General features: G+C 39.8%; 1 protein-coding gene across 2 annotated transcripts in view; it reads left to right on the plus strand.

Annotated features, from left to right (window-relative positions):
- The window catches only part of HERC2 (HECT and RLD domain containing E3 ubiquitin protein ligase 2), a 176,555-nt gene that overhangs the window by 44,156 nt on the left and 105,750 nt on the right, over positions 1 to 26,649 (plus strand). For both annotated transcript variants that reach the window (XM_084771347.1, XM_084771348.1), the window contains exons 16-30: positions 1,761 to 1,954; positions 3,528 to 3,728; positions 6,503 to 6,731; positions 6,852 to 6,976; positions 8,288 to 8,466; positions 13,632 to 13,816; positions 14,465 to 14,620; positions 15,487 to 15,672; positions 20,009 to 20,179; positions 20,670 to 20,773; positions 21,943 to 22,093; positions 24,043 to 24,257; positions 24,475 to 24,607; positions 24,712 to 24,839; positions 24,929 to 25,124. In XM_084771347.1, coding sequence (XP_084627473.1) covers positions 1,761 to 1,954; positions 3,528 to 3,728; positions 6,503 to 6,731; positions 6,852 to 6,976; positions 8,288 to 8,466; positions 13,632 to 13,816; positions 14,465 to 14,620; positions 15,487 to 15,672; positions 20,009 to 20,179; positions 20,670 to 20,773; positions 21,943 to 22,093; positions 24,043 to 24,257; positions 24,475 to 24,607; positions 24,712 to 24,839; positions 24,929 to 25,124 — 2,553 coding nt within the window. The remainder of the gene's footprint in view (positions 1 to 1,760; positions 1,955 to 3,527; positions 3,729 to 6,502; positions 6,732 to 6,851; positions 6,977 to 8,287; positions 8,467 to 13,631; positions 13,817 to 14,464; positions 14,621 to 15,486; positions 15,673 to 20,008; positions 20,180 to 20,669; positions 20,774 to 21,942; positions 22,094 to 24,042; positions 24,258 to 24,474; positions 24,608 to 24,711; positions 24,840 to 24,928; positions 25,125 to 26,649) is intronic.

Consider the following 26,649-nt stretch of genomic DNA (forward strand, 5'->3'; position numbering starts at 1 on the left):
TTCCTTTCTCAGTTTCTGTTTCTTTATTGAGAGGGTTTGGAAGTGAAGCTTTTAAGTGCGATGTGTCAGTTCTTTGTTTATCAGTTTTATTTTATAGTATGTTAATACCTTGCTTACTATGAGTCATCTCTGCTTATCAGGGGTTTATTCCCAAGCTCCTGAGGTAAGTTGTAGAGTAACACAGGTCACTGTGTTGTGCAACTCTATTGCAATTCAGTTTGCCTCTTATTTATATTTTCCTCTATTAATGCAGAAAATTGAGCTGTTCAGTTATTTATTACAAGTTATTTAATTCCTTACTATAGGAATATTTAAATTACTATTGCTGTTAACTTACAGTCACTCAGAACAGTCTAGAGAACAGTTTTCTTCAGCTGATTTTATTGACATTATATAGAAACACTCTGTTGATTATGCTAGACTCACCTACAAGAAAAGGTATAATGCTTTTCTAACATTACATCAATACTTACTATAAAAATACTTAAATCATGTGACTTTGAAAACAGGGTAGGCTTCCTTTTAAGAAAAAGTCTTTAGTGCAGAGTATACTTTGCATGGGCTACATTTGTGGTATTGGAGACAAAAAATAAAATAAAATAAAATAAAAATAAATAAAAAACTCTATCAACTAAAATACCATTGTTCCACCAACCTAATTAAATGTCAAAGTCAGTGGGACAAGAGCCAGTAAAGGAACATGCCGTGCAAGTATAGTGGGGTGAGTTTGATCTCAGGAACCCACATAAAGGTAGAACAAGAGAACCAACTCTACAAACTTGTTCTCTGACCTCCACTTGTGTGCTGTGGCATGTCCTCTCCTACCCAGGAGACAATCAGTTAATCAGTCAACAAATTAATTATGAGAATGTTTTGGTGGCCACGCATGCTTAGAAAACAATTCCTCAGGAAACCTATCTCTTAAAAAAGCTAAATGAGTGCTGCTTTAAGTATTGTCTCTCATCCATCAGAATTGTTTTTGTTTCTCTGTGTAGTTCTGATTGTCCTGAAAATCACTCTGTAGACCAGGCTGGCCTCAAACTCACAGATCTGTCTGCCTCTGCCTCCTGAGTGCTGGGATTAAAGGTGGGCGCCACCACTGCCTAGCCCTAAGAAGTTCTTGAACAGTGCACATGAATAAGGGATCAGGCTTTATTTAATCTTGTGATCTTCGTAGTTAATTGCAGGACGTGCCTTTTATGGTATGTTTGTGGTATTTGTGGTTTTGTGGTGGTGTGTGTGTGTGTGTGTGTGTGTGTTATATGAGTAAGACTGGGGATATGAGCTTAAAATATCACAGCCTTTTTTTGAATAAAATTCTGAATAAGGAACAGGAAAAAAACCCTACTCTTCATACTGTAGCTTTTCCTTGTTTGTGGACAGTGTTCTTAGCAAGTAATAGTTGACAAAGCGTGAAATTGTTTTGTTTTTGTTTTTGTTTTTCTCTAGACAGGGTTTCTCTGTGTAGTCATGGCTGTCCTAGACTCACTTTGTAGACCAGGCTGGCTTTGAATTCACAGCGGTCTGCCTGCCTCTGCCTCCTGAGTGCTGGGATTAAAGGCGTGTGCCAGCATGACTTGTATTTTAATAGAATTGTGCAATTAAAGAAATTGAACTTCATATTAAAGGAATGTATTACTTGTCAGAAGTTAATATTAAATGCTTTCTGTTCTTGTGTAGCTGTGAGCAGATGTGCAGATGTCTTTCTTGGAACTACAGCCACAGGCTTAGTGGTGTAACTAGTTGCATCTTTTCTCTAGGGAAGAAGGTGATTGATGTGGCTGCAGGCTCTACCCACTGCCTTGCTCTGACAGAAGACAGTGAGGTACACAGCTGGGGGAGCAATGATCAGTGCCAGCACTTTGACACTTTGCGTGTGACCAAGCCAGAACCTACTGCACTCCCAGGACTGGACACCAAACATATAGTTGGAATTGCCTGTGGGCCTGCTCAGGTACTGACTACATAGTTAGGTTTGGTGTTTTCTACAATTTCATTTTTCAAATGTTCACTGCTAGTGTGTAGAAATACCAGTTTTTATGTGGTGTCCTTCTGTCTTGCAGTCGTTCCAAACCACATGTTACTTCATTGTAGTTCTGATGCGTTGTTTGTAGAGACAGCTGCTCTCCCTCTCCCCCTCTCCTCCCACCTGCTGACTCTAGCTCTTCTTTGTTGGCTGTGGGTTGCTTCTTTTTTGGGGGGGGAAGTATTCTAACTGGACACTGAAATTTGTTCAAAAAATATATTTTCTCAGATTATATAGTAATTCGTTCTGGAAAATACTGTTTTTCAAAGTAATCCATGCATTACTGCTATAACTGTTGTTCTTGGTGTTATACTCTTTTGATGTTTATAGGTTTTACTTGCTAATATTTTATTATTTATTTATTATGTAACTCATCAGGGTTATTGTCATGCATCTTTCTTTGTGCTGTCTTCTTATTTAATTTCTGTCAGGGCCTCATGAAAAGAATTGGGCACTTTCCTGTGTGTTTTCTAAGGGAGACTATGTATAATGCTATGTTTGTGAATTCATCTGAGCCTAGAAAATGAAAATACAATTTTACTAAAATTCCATTTCCTTAGCAGATAAAGAGGCATTCATGGTTTCTGTTTCATGGGTTGGTTTTCCTCATTGTGGCCCTCAGGAGTCAGTCATTCCATTCTGTTACAGTTGTGCAATTAATGTATACTTTTTTAAAAAAAAGTATTCTCTGACTAACCATTTCGAGTCATTTGCCACTTGGATACTAGTAATTTGTGTATTTTTGTTTCAGTTTTCCCCCTTAGAGGTTTAATTTTGTTGATTTTAAAAATATAATTATTTTCAGTTAATTTTTTTACCCTTGTTTTTTGTTAACTATTTTTCTTTTTTCTTTTTTAAGAGTCTTTCACTTCAGCTTGCTTTGGGCTCACTTTCAGGTTATTTGACCTGGAATCTTGGATTTCCGCTGTCTTAGAGCTCACTCTGTAGACCAGGCTGGCTTTGAACTCACAGAGATCCTCTTGCCTCTGCTTTCCAAGTACTGGGATAAAGGAGCGTGTCACCACTGCCTGGCAGTTTAACCCTTTTTGGTCTTTAAGCATTTGATGTTATAAAGTTTCTTCTAAGTAACTATTTCTATGTGAGCTGTTCTATAAAGGTCAGTTAGTTACATTATACTGATGGTGCATTTAGGAAGGTTGTATATATATACACCTAATATGTCTTCTGCTTAGAATGTTGGTTGTACCAGTGTAAGTGAGTTGACTACTCACGCCCATCCATGAATATGGATTAGTAATTTTATGAGTGAACAGTTTGGAAAAAGCTTTTTCCTTTTTCAGGTGTGGAAATGAGATGGGATAGTAAAACAGGAGAGGAAGTTGGAGATAGTATGTAAGCTAGACAGCCATGAATTTGGGGATGTAGAGGGATGAGTAAGTCACAACTTGGGGCATTTTCATACTGAGTGGTAAGTCTCTCAATGGAACAGACCATCGATGAGCTACAGGTTTCATGTTAGGTTCCTTTTTTTCTTGAACAGAGCTTTGCATGGTCTTCTTGTTCTGAGTGGTCCATTGGCCTTCGTGTCCCTTTTGTGGTGGACATTTGCTCAATGACTTTTGAACAGCTGGATCTCCTGCTGCGTCAGGTAACTGAGGGAATGGATGGCACTGCCGACTGGCCCCCACCCCAAGAGAAAGAGTGCATGGCTGTGGCTACGCTGAATCTTCTCCGACTCCAGGTATGGAGACTGTGGTTCCTGCCCCTTTATAAATGGGACCCACCCCCTCAATTCTGGGAATGAACCTATGGCGTCACACATGCCAGGCAAGTGTTTACCACTCAGCTGCACCCTGGCCCCTGGTCATCTCCTACTAGCATTTCAAAAATGACTTACTGAAAATAGGCCTTGTGTTGCTGATGAGAAGCCTTTCCCTGGTCCACTTGATGCTTTGGCACTAATCTGTCTTTCTTTCTGGCAGCCTCTCAGGTGCTCTGTCTAGGTGAAGCTTCTCTGCTTGTAACCTGAGGTTATGGATGGTGTTAGCCCAGGATTTCATGTTCTCATTGAGTTTGGAATTGTCTCACCTATCATGACTTCTTTGATAGTTTTCAATCTCTTTGTCTCTTTTGGTATTCATCTCTTAATCTTTTTGGTTCTAAGTAGTTTACTTAGTTCTTTTCTTCAATTCAAAAATCACTTCTTTAGCTCAATAGACCCTGTTATTGAATTGCTTGTTTATTTAACATTTATTTACTTAGAGTAGTTTACAAGATGTTGATTCAAGCACATTCCCCCAGTCCCATGCTACTGGAGCCTCTGTGTATACAAACAAAAAAGCATGACTGTTACTTAGGGCAGGACCTAGAATACAGAAGGAGCAAGAGGAAGCTCCCGTGGCCCTGTGCACGTCCATCTTAAGGGTTTTGTTCTTGTACTGTTTTCCATTTCTAGGGTTTGGTCACTTTTGAGGTTTTTGTTTTGGTCACAATATTTTTGTCTTCTAGCATCTGTTTTTTATTATATTATTTTTTTGTGGTGTTTTTTTCTCTGTGTAACCCTGGCTGCCCTGGAACTTGCTCTGTAGACCAGGCTGGCCTCAAACTCAACAGGGATCCACCTGCCTCTGCCTCCTGAGTGCTGGGATTAAAGGTGTGCACCATCACTATTCTGCTTGTTCTTTATGTTTTTAAGCTTTATTTTTACTACTTTTGTTTATATGTACTTGTGTATATGTCAGTATGAGTATATGAGCATATGCGTATTGGTGTTCATGTAGGCCAGAAGAGGGCATCAGATTCCCTGGGTTGGATGGAATGACAGGTCACTGTGAGCCTGCAGACATGGGTGCTGGGAATGAAGCTGTATCCCTTATAACTAAGTACTCTTAACTGTTGAGCGATGGTTCTAGCTCCAACCTTAATTAAACATATTAAATTACATTTACTTGTTTGTTTGTTTATCTATTATTTATTTGTGTGTGTAGGTAAGAGGTTAGCTTGTGGAAGTCAATTCTTAGTCTACTGTGTAGGTCCTAAGGTTTGAATTCAGGTCGTTAGGCTTGGTGGTAAGTGTTTTTATTGGCTGTGCAGTCTCACTGGCCCTCTGATACTTGACTTCTAAAAGCATTTTATTTCTTATTTTTATTAATTAATTAATTAATTAATTTATTTTTGGTTTTTCCAGACAGGGTTTCTCTATGTAACAGCCCTGGCTGTCTGGGACTCGCTTTGTAGAGCAGGCTGGCCTTGAACTCAGAGATCCTCCTGCCTCTGCCTCCCAAGTGCTGGAATTAAACTCAGCTGACTTCTAAGAGCATTTTGCATATACTTACATATACTTTTTCTTTCCTTTTTTTTTTTTTTAATCTCTAGGGACATAATTTTCTTTGACAAGGATCCTCCCTCATGTTAACTTGTTGTAGAATGCCTTGTTCCTTTTCATAGTGATTGGTTTCTCTTTGGCATAAGTTGTTACAGTGACCCTAGAAGACAGTTTTGTATTTGCTGCTGTTGTGTTCTAGGGTTTTACAGGCTGTAGCCGGGCCAGGTGCTCATTTTTGATCTTTGGTACCTGTGTTTAGATGGGTAGTAGACTACTGTCCTACAGCTACTCAAAGGCTAGGCTGGCGCCCTAATTCCTGTGCCTCTCTGTGCTGGAAGCTTTGCACGGGAATAGTGTGGCTCTGTCACAGTAGGCTGGCGGGCTTTAGGGAAAGCTCAGGTTTAGTGGGTGGTTGTGAGGAGCTTGGGGACTGCCCTTCTGTTATTGGATGCTGATGTAAAGCCCAAGTATGGGCTCTGCCTTTTAAAACCAGAACCTTTGACTCCTTCTGTATCTGTGTTCTTGGTTTGCCCTGAAGACTTTGCTTGTGTCTGTTGTTTGGCTCTATAGTTTTAAACTGCAGTTGGTTACAGGTGTTTCTTTGCTGGGTGCAGATGGTTGAGGGTTGCAGTGATGGTTGCTTCTTCTACAGTGTTTAGTCCCTTGTGCTGATCTTGCACTTTACTGTTGCACATTTCGAGCTGGGTAAGACATTGTTTTTCTATAGTGCTTTACAATGAGATTTCCCAGCTGTAGTGGTTAAAAAAATTTTAATATAGTTTTAAAAATTTTGTAAAAATCTCAGTCTTTCTAATGTGAAAGTCTAAAATTTAAAATGGTCCCAATTTTAAATGTTTTCAATGTTAACATAATTCTGTAGGTGGAAAATGCAGTGTATGCCAACTACTTCATGTGTAAAAATATTTAAAATTATGTCCAGGCTACATGTATAAGGCTTATATGAACCATAAATAAATTTTGTGCATTACATGAGTCCCTTAAAGTACCTTATATGTGAAAACATTTCAAAACACTGAAGCATTTTGGATAAGGATATTTAACAAACTGAGAAATTAATTTTGTTTATATTATTTATATTTCAAATTAAGTTTTATTCAGTCTTTTATTAGAGTTTCGAAAACTACATTTGCTTTTGGATGTTCTAAATAATTTCTTTTTCCTTTTTATAGTTGCATGCTGCCATTAGTCACCAGGTTGACCCGGAATTCCTTGGTTTAGGTCTGGGCAGTGTGCTCCTGAACAGCCTGAAGCAGACTGTGGTGACCCTGGCCAGCAGTGCAGGTGTGCTGGGTACTGTGCAGTCAGCTGCCCAAGCTGTGCTGCAGAGCGGCTGGTCTGTGCTGCTGCCCACAGCTGAGGAGCGCGCCAGGGCGCTCTCCGCACTCTTGCCCTGCACAGGTGAGCTTTTATTTGGTGCAGAATCGGGCACAAATAGGAGTGTGGGGGATGTGGTGGCACTTATTAAAACTGGCAAAAGCAGACATCAAACTAAACAAAAACAATCCCCCTCTTTTTCAGTTTCTGGCAATGAAGTGAATATAAGTCCAGGTCGTCGATTCATGATTGATCTATTAGTTGGCAGCCTGATGGCTGATGGAGGATTAGAGTCAGCATTAAATGCAGCCATTACTGCAGAAATCCAGGTATGCTAGGAGTGCAGAGGAGCCAACGAGTAATTTTACTTAGTGTATAGTTAGATTGAAAGCTGTGTACTCGTACATATGGAATCATGACTATAACATTCAAGAACCCAAATGGAAAACTTTTAGTTACATATAAATGTTTAAAGTTTAAAACTCCTTGGTTTTACTAATTTAAAAGTGATCAAAGTATTATTTATGGTAAAATGATGCCACCTTAGGTGTCTGCTTAAGTGAATTTTTCAGATACATCCATCATGTAGATTATTTTCATCACCCTGGAAGATCCTTATGTCCCTTTTCACTCAGGCTACTCCCTGCCTCTAGATTATCTGCTTTGCGTGTCATGTAAGTAGGATTGTAGGTGCTAATACCTCTTCTCTTGTCTCAGTTGATGGTTTTTATATTCACCTACATCATTGTTAATGTTACTACTTTGTTTTTATGATTGAGGATGATTTCATGGTTTTTATTACTGAAAAGTACTCCATTGAATGGGTGTAACACTACATTTAGTCTTCTGTTGAAGGATGTTTACTTGTTTCTGGTCTTAAGTCTACTATGATCATTAGGATCATTACATTCATCAGGAGAGAAAGTGGGTGTTAATCCTGTGAGCATGTATTTTCCCTGTGACTAAATACTTTGGGGTAACATTTGTTGAGTTCCAAGATGCATGTTCATGGATTCCCAGAAGGCCTCTTTTCCTTACATTTGTACCGGCTATGTGAGAGCTGCAGCTCCTTCCTGACCTTAAAAAGGAGACTATGAAGAAGTCTGCCAGTACTCAGTGTTTGTCAGAATTGGTGGCAAAGATTTCAGTGTCTCGGGGCCGGATAGATGACTTAGCAGCAAGAGTACGTACTGGCTGCTGTTCTTCCTGAGGACCTTGATTTGATCCCCAGCGCTCACATGATGACTTACAATGTCTAACTCAAGTTCTAGAGCATCTAATGCCATCTTCTGGCCTCTACCAGCACTAGGCGCATTTTGTCCAAACATACATGCAGGCAACACACTCATACACATTTTGGAAAAAAAAAAAGAGAGAGAGAGAGAGAAAGGAAGGAAGGAAGGAAGGAAGCAAGCAGAAACAAAGAAATGTTTTAATTACTTTACAGTAGCTAACGAGTCAGTCTGAACAACAGGAGATTTCATTGACTCTATAGGATTTAAAATAGCAACTAAGAGGTGGAGTTTCTGACAGGCCATGCCATCAGGTCTTGTCAACTGTGTGCATAAGCATCTGAGGGCTAGGACTGCGGGGGTGCTAATGAGATCACTGCTCACCAGTTTGTGTTTTATGAATTTCAGGATATAGAAGCCAAAAAAGAAGCACAGAAGGAAAAAGAAATTGACGAGCAAGAAGCCAGTGCCTCGACATTTCATAGAAGTAGGACTCCTCTGGATAAAGACCTAATTAATACTGGGATCTATGAATCATCTGGCAAACAGTGTTTGCCTCTAGTTCAACTCATACAGCAACTTCTTAGGTAAATAGTATTAGCTGTGTTATATTCTAGTAGGCAAGTACTGCTTAAATATTAATTGTGAAATCTAGCACTAAGGCCTCAAGAAGAGTTACTCCAAAGATTACCTAGGGTATACTTTAGAGTGAAGAGAATTTTTATTTTTAAGATTGGTTTATTTACTGTTACGTATACAGTGCTCTGCCTGCATGTACACCTGCATCCCAGAAGAGGGCATCAGATCACATTATAGATGGTTGTGAGCCACCATGTGATTGTTGGGAATTGAACTCAGGACCTCTGGAGGAGCAGTCAGTGCTCTTAACCTCTGAGGTATCTCTGCAGCCGAAGAGAAGGTTCTTAAGTGTGGGTAAGAGAGGATATGATGATAAAAAGAGGTTTGTAACACTTTATAATTGGAGTGTCAGGAGATAGAAAAATATTCTTATGTCCATTAAGAAGCAGGGAAATGCAAATTAGAACAATTATGGCAAAGTTATATTTCCTTTTAACATTTTTACGTTATGTACATTGGTGTTCTGCCTATGTATATATCTGAGTGAGGGTGTCAAATCCTCTAGAACTGGAATTACAGAGAGTTGTGAATTGACATGTAGGTGCTGGGAATTGAACCTGGGTCATTTGGAAGAGAAGCCAGTGCTCTTTTTTTTATATATATAAAAAACTAATTAATTACTTTACGTATTACATATACAGTGGGCTGCCTGAATGTACCCCTGCATGCCAGAAGAGGGCATTAGATGATATTATAGATACTTGTGAGCCACCATGTGGTTGCTGGGAATTGAACTCAGGAACCATCTCTCCAGCGCTGGTAAGGTTACATTTTAAAGCCTCATTGTATTCAACCAAGACTACACATAAAACCCCTGTCTCTTTAGGTGAGAGAAGCATGAGAGGATGGGGAAATAGAAGGATCCAGAGGGTCCTAGAAACCTACAGGAAGAACATTATGACGGGCAGATCTGGGTCCTGGGGTCCTGCTCAAACTATGGCACCAGCCAAGGACAATATATGCAGTAAACATTGAACCCCTACCCAGACCTAGCCGATGGACAGGACGTTCTCCACCGTCGAGTGGAGAGTGGGATATGACTTTCATACGAACTCTGGTGCCCCATTTTTGACCATGTCCTCTTGATGGGGAGGCCTGGTGGCACTCAGAGGAAGGATAGCAGGCTACCAAGAAGAGACTTGATACCCTATGAGCATATACAGGGGGAGGAGGTCTCCCTCAGTCACAGACATAGGGGAGGGGAGTAGGGGGAATGTGAGAGGGAGGGAGGAATGGGAGGATACAAGGGATGGGCTAACAATTGAGATGTAATATGAATAAATTAATAAAATATTAAAAACAAACCTGTCTCAAAAAACAAAACAAAACAAAAAGACAAAACCAAAAAACATCATTGTACCATTGCATGATATTATATGTATTATAGTTTTATATATCTATGTAAAATAATATATATGTTACTTATAAGACAACTTTTAATTTATATGAAAAACTTGATTAAAGAGTAGTGAGTGGTTCTTTGGAAAACCATTTTCAGAGCTAGTAAAAATAAAAATAAATGAATTCAAACTGTTTTCAAAAGTTAACTTTGGGAAGGGCCAAAACTTGGCATAGTTGGATTTAAAAAAAAAAAAAAAGGCAAAAAGTCAGTGTGACTTGGGAAAGGGATTTATTAGAAAATGAACTAAATGATCACATTCTTAATATTCTGCTCTCTGTGAATCTAGGGTTTTTTTTTTTGTCAATTTTGGGAGGGTAGGCAAAGGGACAGGCTTATATAACTAGCTTGACTTTGAATTTGCTATGTAGCTAAGTGTAGCCCTTAACTTCTGCATCTCTCACTTCTTTCTACTAATATGTGTAGAGTATATTTTATACTCATAAAGAAAGTAGAGCTCTAGTGGGCTGGCCCAGACAGTTGTGCACACAGCTGGAAACAAGGTAGTGACAGTAGCTCTGTCCATCTTTTTGCAGTAGGTAGGGTGAGCATGCCTGCTCTCTTCAGTAGATAAGTGGTGTAATGTTGGTGACTAAGTTTTAAAATTAGTTGTTATCAATTTTAGTAATAAAATAGTGATAAAAGTTTCAATGATAAAGGTTAATAGAAACAACTGTAGAGCTGGGAGTGGGCTTAGTGGTAGAGTGCTTTCCTAGCATACATGATGGCTTCAGTCTCCAGCAGTCAGAACACACAAACACACATAGACACACACCCCAGCAGTTCTGTGGCTCATCATTTCATAGGTTTTCCCCATGAGTTGGTTGGTTCTGTTGCATTTGGGAATGTGGTGCATCATGGTAGGAGTGTGTGGTAGAGCTAAGCTACTCATCTTGTGGTGGCTTGGAAGTAAATAGAAAGATAAGAAGGGCAGGACTCCCAATATTCTCGTTGAGGTGGCCAAAGTTCCCAATAACTAAAGTTCTTCCTACTTGGTCTCACTTCCTCAAGGTTCACTACCTCTTGGTAATGCCCAGCTGAGGACTGAGCTTTTGCTATCTTGGCTTTTGGGGGGCTGTCTCTCAAAACTGGGGTAAATATGTTAAATTTTGCATGTTTATTTTTATTTCATGATTAAAAACTTATATACAGATACTGTTTCTCTTGCTCTATGTTGTTCTCACAGGGGTTTTGCCTCTTTAATAATGTATTTTTTGTCCCTGTAGTAGTAGGTTTCTAGATGACACATTTGTGCCACAGAGTTCTACTTATTTTGCCTCACAGAATCTTAGAAATCAGACTGCATAGCCTTTTAATCACTAGAACATGTCTAATAGAGGCTGTTAAGATAGCACATATAATGTGCCCTTTTTGCATGAATAGACATTATATTCTTCAAATAATGATTAGAAAGTATTTATGTTGACTTGATTAATTCAATTTTTACAAAATAGTAAAGAAGTAAGAGAATTTAGAAATATTTCCTGTTACACATTCTCCACAGTTAAGTGGAAAGTGGGGACTGACTTTTACACAAACTCTGGTGCCCCATATTTGACCCCTGGATGGGGAAGCCCAGAGGCACTCAGAGGAAGGATAGCAGGCTATCAACAAGAGACTTGATACCCTAGGATCACATACAGGGGGAGGAAGTCCCCCTCAGTCACAGTCATAGGGGAGGGGAATAGGGTGAAAGAGAGAGAGAGAGAGAGAGAGAGGGAGAGAGAGAGAGAGAGAGAGGAATGGGAGGATACAAGGGATGGGATAACATTTGAGATGTAATATGAATATTATCAATAAAAAAGAAATATTTCCTGTTATTTATTCCTTAGAAAATGTGGCTTGGTGAAAACGATGCCTGCCAAAAGGAGTCAGGAACAGGTTTCAGAGTGATTCTTGAGTTTTATGCTAGCAAGGCGCTACAGAATATTATTTAATGTGAAAATAAAAGAGTTCTGATGCTTTTGTAATTAGTGTACCCTGTTACATGTTTTTCTATTGATCTGGACTTTGTAATAAGGAAACAAGTTAAAAATTTTATACCATTAGTTCCTAAAGATACATCATTTTATAAGACTTGTTTTTTTTATTTTAAGTTATGTACATATGTGTATGTGCACATCAATGCAGGTGTACATGGAGACCATAGGCCTCAGACTACCTGTGGGTGCTAGGAAATGAACTCAGGTCCTCTTAACTGTTGAGCCATCTGGCTAGCCCCACCCCACCAAGATGTATCTTAAGTGTGAGATCTAGATCCATTTCTTTTGTTGTAGTGTTATTAGGGCCAGTTGTCCAGTAGTGAATTTGACAGGGAGGTCAAGTGTGACCCCATTATTGTATTGCTCATTGTAATATATGATGAGGGCGAGGTCCCACAGCTGAAGAAATACTACAGTGTAAGCTAAATTACTGTAGGAGCCCTAGCCACTCAGTTTTCTCTTTCTGCCCTGACTTCATTCATATTGCTCAGAAGTTTTGTGGTCTCGATCACAGGAGAGACGCTATCAATAATTTTTTCAACAGTTTGCTGTTATAGTAGAAATTAAGAGGTGAAGCCTCACGAAACATGAAATTCTCAAAGAATAAATAAGAACATAGGTAGGAAAAAAAAAACCCACAGGTAGAACCTGATCTTTTCTGATGTGTAGAAGTTCGCAGGCTGGTCTTCTGGAGGCCATGGTAGGTGCTGGTAGCTTACATATATTCCTACCTGGGGCTGCTGGAGTAGAACTGACTTGTAGCCAACCTATAGCCAGGCCTGACTTTGGCTCTTCTCTTTCTGTTTCCCTTCACTAACCTATTCCTTTCTGTCTGTTTTCTATACCAGAGATCAGGCCTGGCTCACTTGGGGCAGGGGCAGTGGTTACCTTGGCAAGTATCCCATGTGGTGTTCCCTGCCCCCTCTAAACTAGTATCTTGCTAACTTCAGGTACTCTTTGCTTATGTAGATAATACCCCTTTCCCCTTTCCAAACTCAATCAGTCCTTTCTGAAGAATCTCATTCTAGCATCATGGTTCTGATGCCCTTTCTACTTCTGAGCCTGTTATTTGTACCTTTTGTCTCTTTGTATTTGGCTTGTAGAACAGGAAGCTCCAATACTTTATAAACTTGGTAGATGTTCATGACTTTTTTCTGCCCAGACTAAGGACTTAAGTCACAATGCATAGTAGGGACTAGAGCTGCTGCTTCTTGCTGTAGTGTTTGAGCATCTTAGTTTAACCAGGAGCAGTTTATACTCACTGCAGTATTCTCCTGTGTTCTCTGCTCAGCAGATCCCCATGTGCCACATCTCAGTGCCATCCTGGAGCAGGTGCTGAAAGCAGACTTGCAAAGGCAGTGTAGTAATGTACTGCATCTTGACTTTTAGAACAAATGGCACTTATATTTGAAGTACTGCTCTGGAGAAAAAAAAAATAGGTTTGTTTTCAAGGTTTATATAGACCCTTTCCTTTTCCAGCAAGATCTGCTCTTATTTTGTGTCATTGCTCTGATGTTCTGTCAGAGCAAATTAGAAAGCACTGGGCTTTATTAGACCTTTGGCATCTGCTCAGTTTGGAATGAGGATGTGCTTGCTGCAGGTCTACCTCACATATTTGAGGTAGATAATGCACATATGGTCTGTGTTTCTGATAATGGTTTCATGTCAAGTACTTCCTTCCTTTGCTTTTAGCAGAAAACTTTAGTTTTTCACTCTCTTTCCCCTTACTTAGAAACATTGCTTCTCAGACTGTCGCCAGACTGAAGGATGTTGCTCGCCGTATCTCATCGTGTCTGGACTTTGAGCAGCGTAGTTGTGAGAGATCTGCTTCATTGGATCTGTTACTGCGCTTTCAGCGCTTGCTCATCAGTAAACTTTATCCAGGAGAAAATATTGGTCAGATCTCAGATATTTCCAGTAAGTTTTTTTTTTTTAAATGTGAAAGTGTCTTATACATTTGGAGCTTTCAAATTTTGTTTTTGTTTTGCTTTGGTCTGTCTATTCTCTGTATCCAATGTGATTCTCCTACTATATTATATGTACCAGCTTTGCAAGCTACATTTTAATCTACGTTGTTGAGTATTATATACTTAATATATTTAATATCTATACTGATCATTTAAAAGTATTTACTTAATAAAATTAAATCTTTTGCATGCATGTGTAAGTGTGAAGCTCGTGTGTGCTCGATGCTCACAGAGGTCAGAAGAGGGCATCAGGCAGAGCTGACATTAGGGTTGTAAGCTGCCGTGTAGGTGCTGCACATCCTGAAGAGTAACTAGTACTTTTAACTACTGAACAGTCTCTCTAGTGGTGGACATATTATTATTATTATTTTACTTAATTGTCTAAACATTTAAATTCTTATGGTGATCAGATATGTAATCTAATTTATTATCCCTTTAGTTCCATGAAAGAAAAAAGAACCAGAGGCTGAGGCTAAATATGTTCTTGTTTGGGTAAATGTGTAAACAGTCTCTTCTTGGGAGTGGGTAGTAGAACAACTCAGGTATCAGAGTCAGTTTTTTAGTAGTGAAAATGCACTTTTCTGAATCTTCTTTTAAGGTCCTGAGCTAATGGGCGTTGGCTCTTTGCTGAAAAAGTACACAGCCCTTGTGTGCACACACATTGGAGACATACTGCCTGTGGCGGCCAGCATCGCTTCTAGCAGCTGGCAGCACTTTGCCGAGGTCGCCTGCATAATGGAAGGGGACTTTACAGGTATCTTTCTGTGGGTTGTTTGTTTGTTTTTTTTTTTAAACCTTTTTTGTATGTTGATTGGACATGTTAACTCTTATGTTATTTTAGGAGACAGGTGAAAGCTGTGGTGTATCTTTTGTTGATAACAACTTTGTGTGTTCATTCTAGACATTTTCTGGTCATTTTGACTTTGTTTTTGTTTTTGTTTTCTTTCTCTTCCTTTTCCCTTTTTGTTGTTACCTGGTAATAGAACTTTATAATACAAATGGACATGTAATGAGATGAAAGCTTAAGATTTAACTTCATAAAGATTTATTTTATTATTATGTATTCAGTGCTCTGCCTGCTTGTACACCTGCAGGCCAGAAGAAGGCGTCAGATCACATTACAGATGGTTGTGAGCCACTATGTGGTTGCTGGGACTTGAACTCAGGACTTCTGGAGGAGCAGTCAGTGCCCTTAACCTCTGAGCCATCTCTCCAGCCTCTTAACTTCATTTTGACTGCATAAAAATTAATTGCTGCTTTCAGAATCTTGTGATAATTTTGTGAGATTAGAGCATTATTTCTTTAGAGCTTATTTTCAGATGGTAAGAATATTGCAAAACTATACTTTCCTGAATAAATCACATACACAGGTAAAACAGGTCTGTGTTTGAAGTCCATATATTTTTGAAAACTATGTTACCTTGAGAATTCAGTCTTATAGATGAACTGTTCTCTCTAAAAAACAGTACTATAGAAATTTCTAATGAATAAGCCTTCCTTATTCTGTGACATAGCACAAAGCAAGGTTATTACTCTGTCTTTTTGTATCATTGAACATGCTAGGCATGCCTCAGTCCCAGCCCACAGTGTAAAAATCTTACTGACTTTGTTTCAATACAGGTGTACTCCTTCCAGAGCTAGTGGTCTCTATAGTGCTTCTGCTCAGTAAAAACGCTAGTCTCATGCAAGAGGCCGGAGCTATCCCTCTGCTGGGAGGCCTCCTGGAGCACCTGGATCGCTTCAACCACTTAGCACCAGGAAAGGAGCGGGATGACCACGAAGAGCTGGCCTGGCCTGGGATAATGGGTATGCCATCTTAACCTAAAGCACTTTCACTGAGGAAAGCTTTAGTTTTGTCTGCTGTAACCCAGGCTTTCCTTTCAGATTGAAGGAAATTTGAAAAAGGAAAGTCTAATTACTGCCATTTTCACTGAGAGCCACATAAGTGCAAATTGAATATAATCCAAATAGGAGATTTAGATTATATTTAAGAGAGATTTTTTTTTCATTTAGTAGATAAATTCTGATATTTAGAAAGTTTTTGAAACTTTTCCCTGTGATCGGTCTCTCTCTTCCTTCTAACCCCCTTCTCCTCTCCCTCCCTGTCCCCCTCTCTCTTTTTTAAATTTTTCGAGACACGAGTTTCTCTGTGTACCCTTGGCTGTTCTGAACTCCCTTTGTAGACCAGGCTGGCTTTGAACTCAGAGGGGCCCACCTGCCTCTGCCTCCCTGAGTGCTAGGATTACAGGTCACCATGTCCAGCTCCCTGGGTGGTATTTCTACAAGTTACTGTTAGGTGATTATGTATAGTGTAGCCTGGTTAGGAGCTGACTTTTTGGTATTTACTCATAATGTTGGCATCATTGAACAAGGAATTCTGCATTCAGTTAAATTTATCTTTGTATTTACTGTCTATAGTAAGTAACAAGCTGAAACAAAACTTTGACTTTTCTGGGTTTTGAGTTGTGAGACATTTGAAGCTCAGTAAGTTACTACTCTGTGATTCTGGTTTTCTGGGCTAGTATTACCCAAAGTTGTGGCTCAGCTTTCCTGAAAGCTCTTGCTGGCTGGGTCCCCCCTCCCCCTTTTTCTTTTACATGCTCATTTTTACACTACAAGTTTAAACCAAAGCTGACAGAAGTCCCAAAGGAAATTGTCATGGATGTCAGATCATGTTTTTACATATTTAGGAAATTTATTTTTAAATGCAGTTAATACTTATTTTAGCCCAATTTTTCTATTTTATTTCAGAGTAGACTTAAGTGTTGCTCTTTTTGTTTTCTCTGCTAACTTTAAGGGCATTGAATTTGCTCAATATTTTACTTATTTTAAATCTTTTTTTTCTCGATGGTGTTTTAAAAATGTTATCAGCTGTGTGTGTGCATTGGTTATGATGTTGAGTGATGGTGCTTGTGTGCTAGAGCATGAGTGTGGCCGTCAAAGGACAACTTTGGAATCAGTTGTCTGTTTACACATTTATGTGGGTTCTGGGGATTGAACTAAGTTGTCTGGCCTGTATGGCAAGTGCCTTTATCCACTGAGCTGTGTAGCCTTTATCTTAGCACTAAGGATGTATTTTTTTGTTTTTTATTTTTGTTTTTTCCTCAGATAGGGTTTCTCTGTGTAGCCTTGGCTGTTCTGGACTCACTTTGTAGACCAGGCTGGCCTTGAACTCACAGAGATCTGCCTGCCTCTGCCTGTTGAGTGCTGGGATTAAAGGCGTGCGCCACCATGCCCGACCACTAAAGATGCTTTATAAAGCCATATGGGAATGTATTATTTTATAAGCTTCCTAAATACAGTAACCTCCCAGTAACCATGGGTTGCCATATAAAAAGCCTAGTGTCACCTGTGGGAAATCTTCTCTCAAGCTGTTGTTTACTGATGTCCCAGAGACCCCTCCAAAATGATACAGGCTATTGTCATTGCTCTTGCTTCCCCACAAGAACTTGATGGTAAGACCCTATTGCTGGGGATACTACACACGTTGGTGAAGGAAGTGGAGAGCTCAAGCTGGTACTGGTCAAGAAGCTTTCTCCCTGATGACTAGCTCTCATAGTACCTGAAGATCTGTAGACTGCTGGGGTGGGTGGGGCTGAGTCATTAGCATATTAACATATCAATGAACTCTGTGAACTGCAGTAACAATTAGTGTGGCAAGACAAGCCCATTGGGTACAAAAATAGCACAGATGTTATACAGGACTAACAGTTGGTGGTTGTATTTAAGTTTCCTCCATAGGAGGAAATGCATGTCTGGTACTATAAGTCTGCTCAATAACTCATGTTTGGGGAGTTCATAGGAAACAAGAGTGAATCTACTATTATTTTGATAAATGGACGCAGTATCAAATTGCCCTATAAAGTTGTATGTCACTATCCATGTAGTCAGTGGCTTGCTCTCAGACCTCACCAGGGAAGTTTCTTTGTACTGTGGATGGTAGTTAAGGGAGAAGCTTGCAACTGGTCAGAGTACAGAGCAGAAGGTATAAGTGTCTGTGGAGTGCTCAGCCACATAGTGGAGATCAGTTTTATTGCCTAGCCACTCCAAGGCTCATGGGCCGTCATGGAAGAGGAGATAAAATATTTTAGGAGCCAGAGAGGTTTGGGAGGACCAGTATGAAACAGACCTCCAGACATAGCCGTATTGTAACATGGACTGTGAAGGAGTTTCTAATGCTCCGCTCCTGAGGAGCTATGGACAGTTAATGGCATCTGGGAGAGGGAGACTCTGTTGTCTTTGTGGATATGGCTCCTGGACTCGAGTAGAGGGCTCTATACTTATGAATATATAGGCAACAAAGATGGACAGAGTAGATTATTTTAAAAAGAAGAAAAAAAAAACCCCTATGAATCTGAGTGGGGTGGAGCAGGTGGGGCCAGGATCTGGGAGTAATTGGAGGAGGGGCAGGGAGTTGGTCAATAAGATAAAAATGTTGCATACATTTATGTAATTCTCAAAAGAATCATTAAAATGTTATATTTAAGAATGGATTCTTTCACAATTTTACATAATGTACTTTAATCATATTCACTCCATTTTTCTGCTTTATTCCATTTCTTATCCCACCAGATTCCTTTCTTTTCCCAACAAATTAATCTTTTTAAAAAATTCATTATGGATACAGTGTACGCCTGCACTCCAGAAGAGGGTACCAGATCTCATTATTGATGGTTGTGAGCCACCATGTGGCTGCTGGGAATTGAACTCAGGACTTTTGGAAGAACAACCAGTGCTCTTAACCTCCGAGCCACCTCTCCAGCCCACAAATTAATCTTTTACTTCCCTCCTTCTTTCCTCCCTTTCCCCCTTTTTTTTTCCTGACCCACTACATTTAATTAGTGTTGTCTTCATGAGCGTTGGTAGGGGTTATTTATTTAAGACAAAAGCCATTAAGTGGCTCCACTATTGAGTAGTATCATTCCCTCTCTCCCAGCGACTGTTAGTTGCCTATTAGCTGCCCAAGGAGAGATGAGGCCTTCTAGATCCCTCCCACACCCATGATGTACTGCTCATAGGCCCAGTCTTGTGCATGTATCCACCACTTCTGTGAGTTCATGGGCATAACAACACGGGCATGTCTAGAAGATAGTTTCACAGCATTCCTCCCATTTCTAGCTCCCCTTCCACATGCGCCTTGGAGTAAAGGTGGGGTCTATATGTCCTGTTTAGGGCCCAACACTCAACAGTCACTCAAACCCATCTTTTAACATTTAAAAAACAATAATACAAAGACGAGTACTGCGGTTGCTCACAGGGAAAGGTGTGTCATATCTATCTAGCTTAAGCATGGAAACATGGCAGGGCTGTTAGAAACACTGCCTCATCTGGGAAGGTGCCCTCATCAGGACGAGGACTTACTGCCATTTCTTCCTTCAAGTTAGCATTTGCTCCAGAACAGTTTAGTTTTTAATTTAATTACTCTTGAACCTTACATAAATGAAATTTACAGTTATATCTTTGGATTCTGCCTTCTTTTCCTCCTTAGCATTAGGTCTTTTAGCTTATGTTGCCATCAAGTTCTGTTTTTGTTGCTATATGGAATGTATCATTATTTGACCTCTACTTGCGGATTCCAGGTTTAAGTTATAGCAAGTTTTGGCTTGTACATGTGGGTATTCCTGGTGGAAGTGCTAGTTTGTAGCAGATACTTACTGAAAAATGACACTTTTTGTGTGTAGCTACTATGCCATCTTTCCTTTCCACTGAGTTGAGGAGTTTTGCATTTCTACAACAGGACATGGCTCATATCCTTTTTGGTGGATATACAGTTGTATGTAGCAGCCCCTACTCCCCTTTTGGTGCTAAAGATGACACCCAGAATTTTGCATACCCTATGCAAAATTTTACTATTGAAATAAATCCCTATCGCCCTGGCTGTAGTTTTTATAAATATTTTTTTCAGACTATTACTCTGTTTAATATATTTTACATGTTTATTAACCAAGTGAGCATCCTTTTTGCAAAGTGCCAGCTCAAGTCTTATTCACATTATTTTCTTTGTTTTAAAGTAATTACATTACATCCAACAAGCCTTTGGCTTCATTTCCCTACTCAAGTTTTCTTCTGTATTACCTTTTAGAGGTTTTATTGTAATACATTATTAGATCTGTTGACTGATGTTTGGTTTTTTTTTCTACAGAGTCATTTTTTACTGGTCAGAACTGTAGAAATAACGAAGAGGTGACACTGATACGCAAAGCTGATTTGGAGAACCACAATAAAGATGGTGGTTTCTGGACTGTAATTGATGGAAAAGTATATGATATAAAAGACTTCCAGACACAGTCATTAACAGGAAATAGTATACTTGGTAAAGCTTCACTTTTTATTAAAAATTGCAGTATGTGTGATTTTAAGTAAGAGTCCTCAGTTTAGGAATGATTTCTTAAATGTAGCCCCTGGTTTAACAAAATGTATCCGTGACTTTGGTTCTGTCTGCACAACAAATTCAGGCTTAAGCTGAAGAATTTCTCACGATCATGCTTTTGCTGTTGTTTGTTTAATTTTTTTTTGAGACAAAAGGTTTAATTCTCTTTTGCTTTGGGTGTCTCGGAACTATAGGCCAGGCTAGTCTTGAATTCAGAGATAGGCCTGCCTCTGCCTCCCAAGTGCCGTGAGTAGAGGTGGCCACCCCCATGTGTTTTTATTTTCTAGTACTTCTTAGAATTTGTTCTAACTTCTGGTTGGCCCAGTCAAGCCTGGGAGAGTAACAGATTCTTCTGTGCCAGCAATTCACACTTTCGAGTTGGCCCAGACCAATTGCACTGAACTCATACTGCTGTTTCCCTTTTTTGTTTTAGCTCAGTTTGCAGGGGAGGATCCAGTGGTAGCTTTGGAAGCAGCTTTGCAGTTTGAAGACACCCAGGAATCTATGCATGCGTTCTGTGTTGGCCAGTATTTGGAGGTGAGACTATGTGTCTGCTTTGTGTGATAAAGCAGGAATGTGAAGGGAGGTGCCCTCCTGTGTGTCTGTTATGGGATGATGTTTTTCCCTTGTTATACTATATTTGGGCATGAAATGATTGTTTATAGGATTTTTTTGGTAAATAAATTTATATTCTGTATGTTAAGATTTATGATATATAAAATCTTGAAAGGTTAGCATTATGTCAGAAATAGAGAAATGTTCCACACCAAAAAAAAAAAAAAAAAAAAAAGACAGTAAACTTTGGCATTACAGTTTGTTGTCAATTTATACAGCAATTAAGAGTCTGTTTTTGTTTGTTGTTGGTTTGTTTGTTCTGTTTTTTTCAAGACAGGGTTTCTCTTTGTATAGCCCTAGCTGTCCCAAAAGTCTGTAGATCAAGCTGGCTTCAAACTTAGGGATCCAGCTTCCTCTGCCTCCCAAGTGCTGAGATTAAAGGCATGCGCCCACCACCACCTAGCACATTAAAATTTAGAAGGACTTACTGTCCTAGAAAAAAATTGATAGAACTATAATTCTTTAGAGAGAAATAAATTTTTTGAGGCAAATTCTTGAATATTGGAGTTTATATATTTGGGTTGACTTTTCAGACATCCAGAGGTAACAAATGCCATATGTGAGGCTGAAGGCCTTTTATGAAAGGAAAAATGAACTTCATGCATTGTCTGAGGTGATTGGAAGGTAGTGCATTTGATTTTTTTCCACTCAGAATTACTGATTTCATGAGCATGTGTGGCAACAGCTTGTAAGGATACTGCTGTATGTTCACTGTTCCTCATTGCTCTCACTGTTTTTGTGCACTCAGTGATCCGTTGTCCTTTCCTGAGACATTACAATGCAAGCCATTTTGAAATGTATATTTTATTTTTTAAGGGAGTACTCTAGCTAAGTCATTTAATGACGCTTCTCCTCTTTTATGTCCTAGAGCTAGCTGCTACTTGTTTTCTCCCATTTGCTCTCTAGTGTTTTATATGCTGTTAATTGGTTATTCTAATATAAACTCTACAGGATTACAGGATGTAGTGACAAGTGGCTTTAGCACCTTCTTGTCCTCAACATAGCAGTAGATATTAGGCACATACCTTGCTGGTCTTTTTGGTGTTAAATTTAAAATTTTGTTTTCTCAAATGACAAATTAATTTTTCCAGCCCGACCAAGAAGTTGTCACCATACCAGATCTGGGAAGTTTGTCCTCGCCTCTGATCGACACAGAGAGGAACCTGGGCCTGCTTCTTGGATTGCATGCTTCCTATTTAGCAATGAGCACACCACTATCTCCTGTGGAGGTTGAATGTGCCAGTAAGAAAAACTTTATTTTTTGTTAACCAGTTTTATGGTACAGCTTTCTAGGCAGAAGCACATAATGGGAAGGACACTGCTGAGCCAGGGAGGGACCTTTAGAGTGGGTGTCTAGAGAAAGCAAGATGGCCTTCATGCTTGCTAAGCTGCCTATGAAGTAGACTGCACTACTTGCATTCCTCCTTGAGACTTGTCATACTAGTGGGGGGTGAGCTTCACCTAAGTCAGCAGAGCAGGAGCTTGGAGACGCTAGGGAATGGAAGGCACTGTGCATCTTGGCAGGTGGGACCCTACCCCCTGCCAGGTCAGAAGCTTGTCTTTGGGGGAATAAAAGGTGTTTGCTTATGTTTTCCATAGAGCAAGGTGATTAGGATCATCTCAGTTCTATGTTTTAGAACAGTTGATGTAGCCATCTGTGAAAGTTCCCTGCTACTCCAAATCTAAATTTCCAATAAAAACACTGAAAGCATCCCAAATTTGGTTGCTGTAGTAATTAGCAGATTAGATTAGATTAGATTTGCTGATAAATTCTCAGTGGGGTTTCCTCCAATGAGGTATAAATAGCTAAAAATAATACGTCTGATGGCCACAACAAAAGGCCTATTTTTGTCAGAGCTGCCTGATCCTGTGTCCCACACACTGTACACACAGCTCTCCTTTCCAGTCAATTGCTTTCCCATCTCTAAGATGTTTTCTTTTTAACAATAGCAAGTTGTTTGTTAAAATATACCTTATTTCCTTAGTTTTATGAACAATTTAGATGGAAGGTGTTCTTTACAGAAACCTTTCACGCGTGCTGTTTCTTGTCTTCATGCTCAGCATCTTTGTCTTATTCTAGAGCTCACAATGCTCCATTGTCATTTCCTCTTCCTTTAGTGTAGTGGTGATCTTCCACCTTCAAGCCCTTGATATGCCTCTGCTGTCTTCCTTTCACAGCTGGAGTTGAGTGCTTAGCGTGTAATGGAGTGTTTGCTGCTTTTCCATGGGAAAGGATGTTATCTGAGTCTTCACGTGGTGTGTTACCATAACAAAAGTCTAAGTACATCCAAATAACATGAGTGCCAGGCCCAATGACTACATTGCCCATTCTGAATGAGTTGACATGATAATACAGAAAGCCAGACAGAGTGTGACTTAGGAGTGAGGTTTAGGCTTTCATAGCAATTGTTCTCTCTATGACTAATCAGGATCCTCTAGGCACTATATCTATTTCTTCCATGGGCACAGCCACCCTACCTCTGAGGAACTCCCAGTGTGCCCCATATTTTACAGGTCTTATCACATCTTAACATCACAGTATTGGGGACCAAGCTCCTAGTGTAAGAATCCTTTGGGAACATGTTGAAACAGTCTCCAAAACAGCACCCAGTACTTGTGAAGCCTGCAGTGGGTTCTAGTGTCATGCATTTTGGTTCTCTTCTGTTGCTCAGATAAAACACCCTGACACAAACAGCTTTGAGGGGAAGAAAAGGTTTATTGGCTTACAGTCGCAGATTACAGTCCATCATTGTGGGAAAGTTGAAACAGGAACTGGAAGCAGCTCATCACAGTTGAAAGCAGAGAGAAAATGAATACATGCATGCTTACTACTCTGCCCTCTGTGTGCACTTCACACAGCCCAGACCCAAGCCCTGAGATTGGCCACTCAGTGGGCCTAGGTCTTCCCAGGTCAGTAGATGAAGGCAAGGCCGTCTGCACAGATGGTTACAGGGCCCATCTGAGCTACACAGTCCCTTAGAGTCTCCTCTCAAGTGATTCTACATTGTGTCAAGCTGACAATTCAAATTAACCACCACATCATCCTTGAGGTATATTGGACAATCAGAAACTTATAGTGTAGAATTGAGTATTCAGTTCAGGATTTTATTTTATTTATTTCATTTTTTGTGTGTTTACTTCAGAAGAATTTATTTTGTTTTATCTTTAATGAATACTTATATATTTTCTAGAGTGGCTGCAGTCATCAATTTTCTCTGGGGGTCTACAGACAAGCCAGATTCACTATAGCTACAATGAAGAGAAAGATGAGGACCACTGTAGCTCTCCTGGGGGCACCCCCATCAGCAAGTCCCGCCTGTGTTCTCACAGATGGGCCCTGGGTGATCACTCTCAGGCATTCCTGCAAGCCATCGCAGACAATAACATCCAGGACCACAATGTGAAGGTGAGCTAGGTACTTCTGACTCAGCGTTCAGTATCTCCAACACAGCACACCTTTGTCTGTTATTTGGAGAGTTGGTTTTGAGATGATAATTGATTCTATTACCATTAAAGTGAGCTATATATCACCTGTTGCAAAAAATTGGGTAAAAACTATCGGACTCTGGTGTTTGTGAAGATTTACTAGTGGCTCTGAGGTTACTCTGATCCTTCTCTTGTAGGATTTTCTGTGTCAAATTGAAAGGTACTGTCGACAATGCCACTTAACCACACCGATCACATTTCCTCCTGAGCATCCTGTGGAAGAGGTTGGCCGTCTGCTGTTGTGCTGCCTCCTAAAACATGAAGATTTAGGTACAGAGCTCAGTATCCATGTTTTAACTACATTGTAGACTTTTCAAATGCCGTACAATATTCATTAATTCCTACCATGCCCTTTCCAAAAATGTCTTTTACAGGTCATGTGGCATTATCTTTAGTCCATGCGGGCACACTTGGTATTGAGCAAGTAAAGCACAGAACATTGCCTAAATCTGTGGTAGATGTCTGTAGAGTTGTCTACCAAGCAAAATGTTCACTCATTAAGGTGAATGAATTTTAATTCTTTGTCTGTACTGTGTTAGACAGTTGCCAAAAATATTTATTGCTAAGTCCATTTCCCTGTTTAACTTGCAGACTCATCAAGAACAGGGCCGGTCCTACAAGGAGGTGTGTGCCCCTGTCATTGAACGCTTAAGATTTCTCTTCAATGAACTGAGGCCTGCTGTTTGTAGTGACCTCTCCATAATGTCTAAGTTTAAGCTATTAGGCTCATTGCCCCGTTGGAGGAGGATAGCTCAGAAGATCATCCGAGAAAGAAGGAAAAAGAGAGGTAATAATGTAACCTTTGTTACCTTTGGCTGAGTCTGTGACTTCACAGGGTAGTTTTTGATACTGGTCCTTGCCTGTGGCATTTCTATGTATATATACTTATGCATATATGTACTTACGTGTATTTCATTATAAAGTTTTGGTTATTTTAGTAACTTGATAAGAAAAAGCTATGAAATTCGTGCATCCTGGTAATGAGATATATTGGAACATTTCATCTTATGATTTGATCTTGTTATTTTTGTAAGAAAATGTTTTGTTGTTTTGAAGTACTGAGTAGGATGTTTCTCTCTTTGTATCTTTGGGTGATATATTCTAAGACCTTCAGTAGTACCAGGCACAGTAAACTGGCCTCAGTATGAGATGAACCATAATAATAAAGCAGGATAGGTATCACAGTTGAATGCAGTGAGCTTACTTGGATATGGTCATTCTTTCCTCAGAGAATCAAGACAAATACAAATATTTTTGCATCACAGTTGACTACAGGTATTGACACCATGGAAAGTTAGGTCATAGCCAGGTCTCAGGCCTTTCTCAAAACTCAGTTAATTCATGTCTCTGGATCCTGAGTTTCTTTTTGTGAGTGTCCAGATTTACTGTGTGATGTTGGAAGCTGTTATCCTTCCCCCTTTCCTTCCCTTTCTTCCCTTTCCCTATTGCATTTCTTTCTTTGCCTCTTTCCTGTTTCTCTCCCTTCTTATCTTCCCCCTCCCTCCTTCCTTCTCCTTTTGTCCTTCTCCACGTGTGCTTCCTTCCTCTTTCCCTTCTGTCTACCCTTCCTCCTACTAACTTCTCCTTCTATTCTCCTTTTCCTTCCACTATTCTTTTGTTCTCTTCTGCTCTTTTCTCTTTCCCCTCTTCTTTCTTCCTTTTCCTACCCCTTCCTTCCCCTTTTCTTTTTATCCCAACTCAGTTTTTAAAAAATATTAACCTGTAGGAATAACTAAGGACACTGATGTTAAGCTGGGCCCCCAACATGTTGTCAGTCTTGATAACATGCTCTTAGCTCACAGTTACAGTTTATCACTGCAGAAGGATACAGAAGAGTATTAACAAAGGGGAGGATATTTATGAGGAAGCTGAGAGTGAATCAGGCACAGCTTCCAGTGTCTCCTCCCAGTGAGATCCTGTGTGGACCTGCTTAGTTCTCCCAGTGCTAGGTCTGAGGAGGGAGACACACTGATGGTAAGAATCATGCAGGAGGCCTGCAAGGACAAGCAGGGACTGTAGCCCAAATGTGGCCTGTTGCTTTCTTTGAGCTGTTTATGTGCTAAGATTGGCTGTTTACAATTTTAAATTGTAAGGAGTCAGAACAAAGCATAATATTTTGAAACATGAAATTTAAATTGCAACTTTCATAAATAAAAGTATAACTTTCTAAAATGTTTGTTGTGTATGGCACACATGCATGTGGTCCTGAGTGCTGTGACATGCTCATGAAGGTCAGAGGATAGTTTGCAAGAGTGTGTTCTTTCCTTGCACCATGTGGGTTTCAGGGATTAAACTCGAGGTGTCAGGCTCGG

This window comes from Acomys minous, assembly GCF_964271855.1.
Source record: "Acomys minous genome assembly, chromosome: 2".
Classification (NCBI taxonomy): Eukaryota; Metazoa; Chordata; class Mammalia; order Rodentia; family Muridae; genus Acomys; species Acomys minous.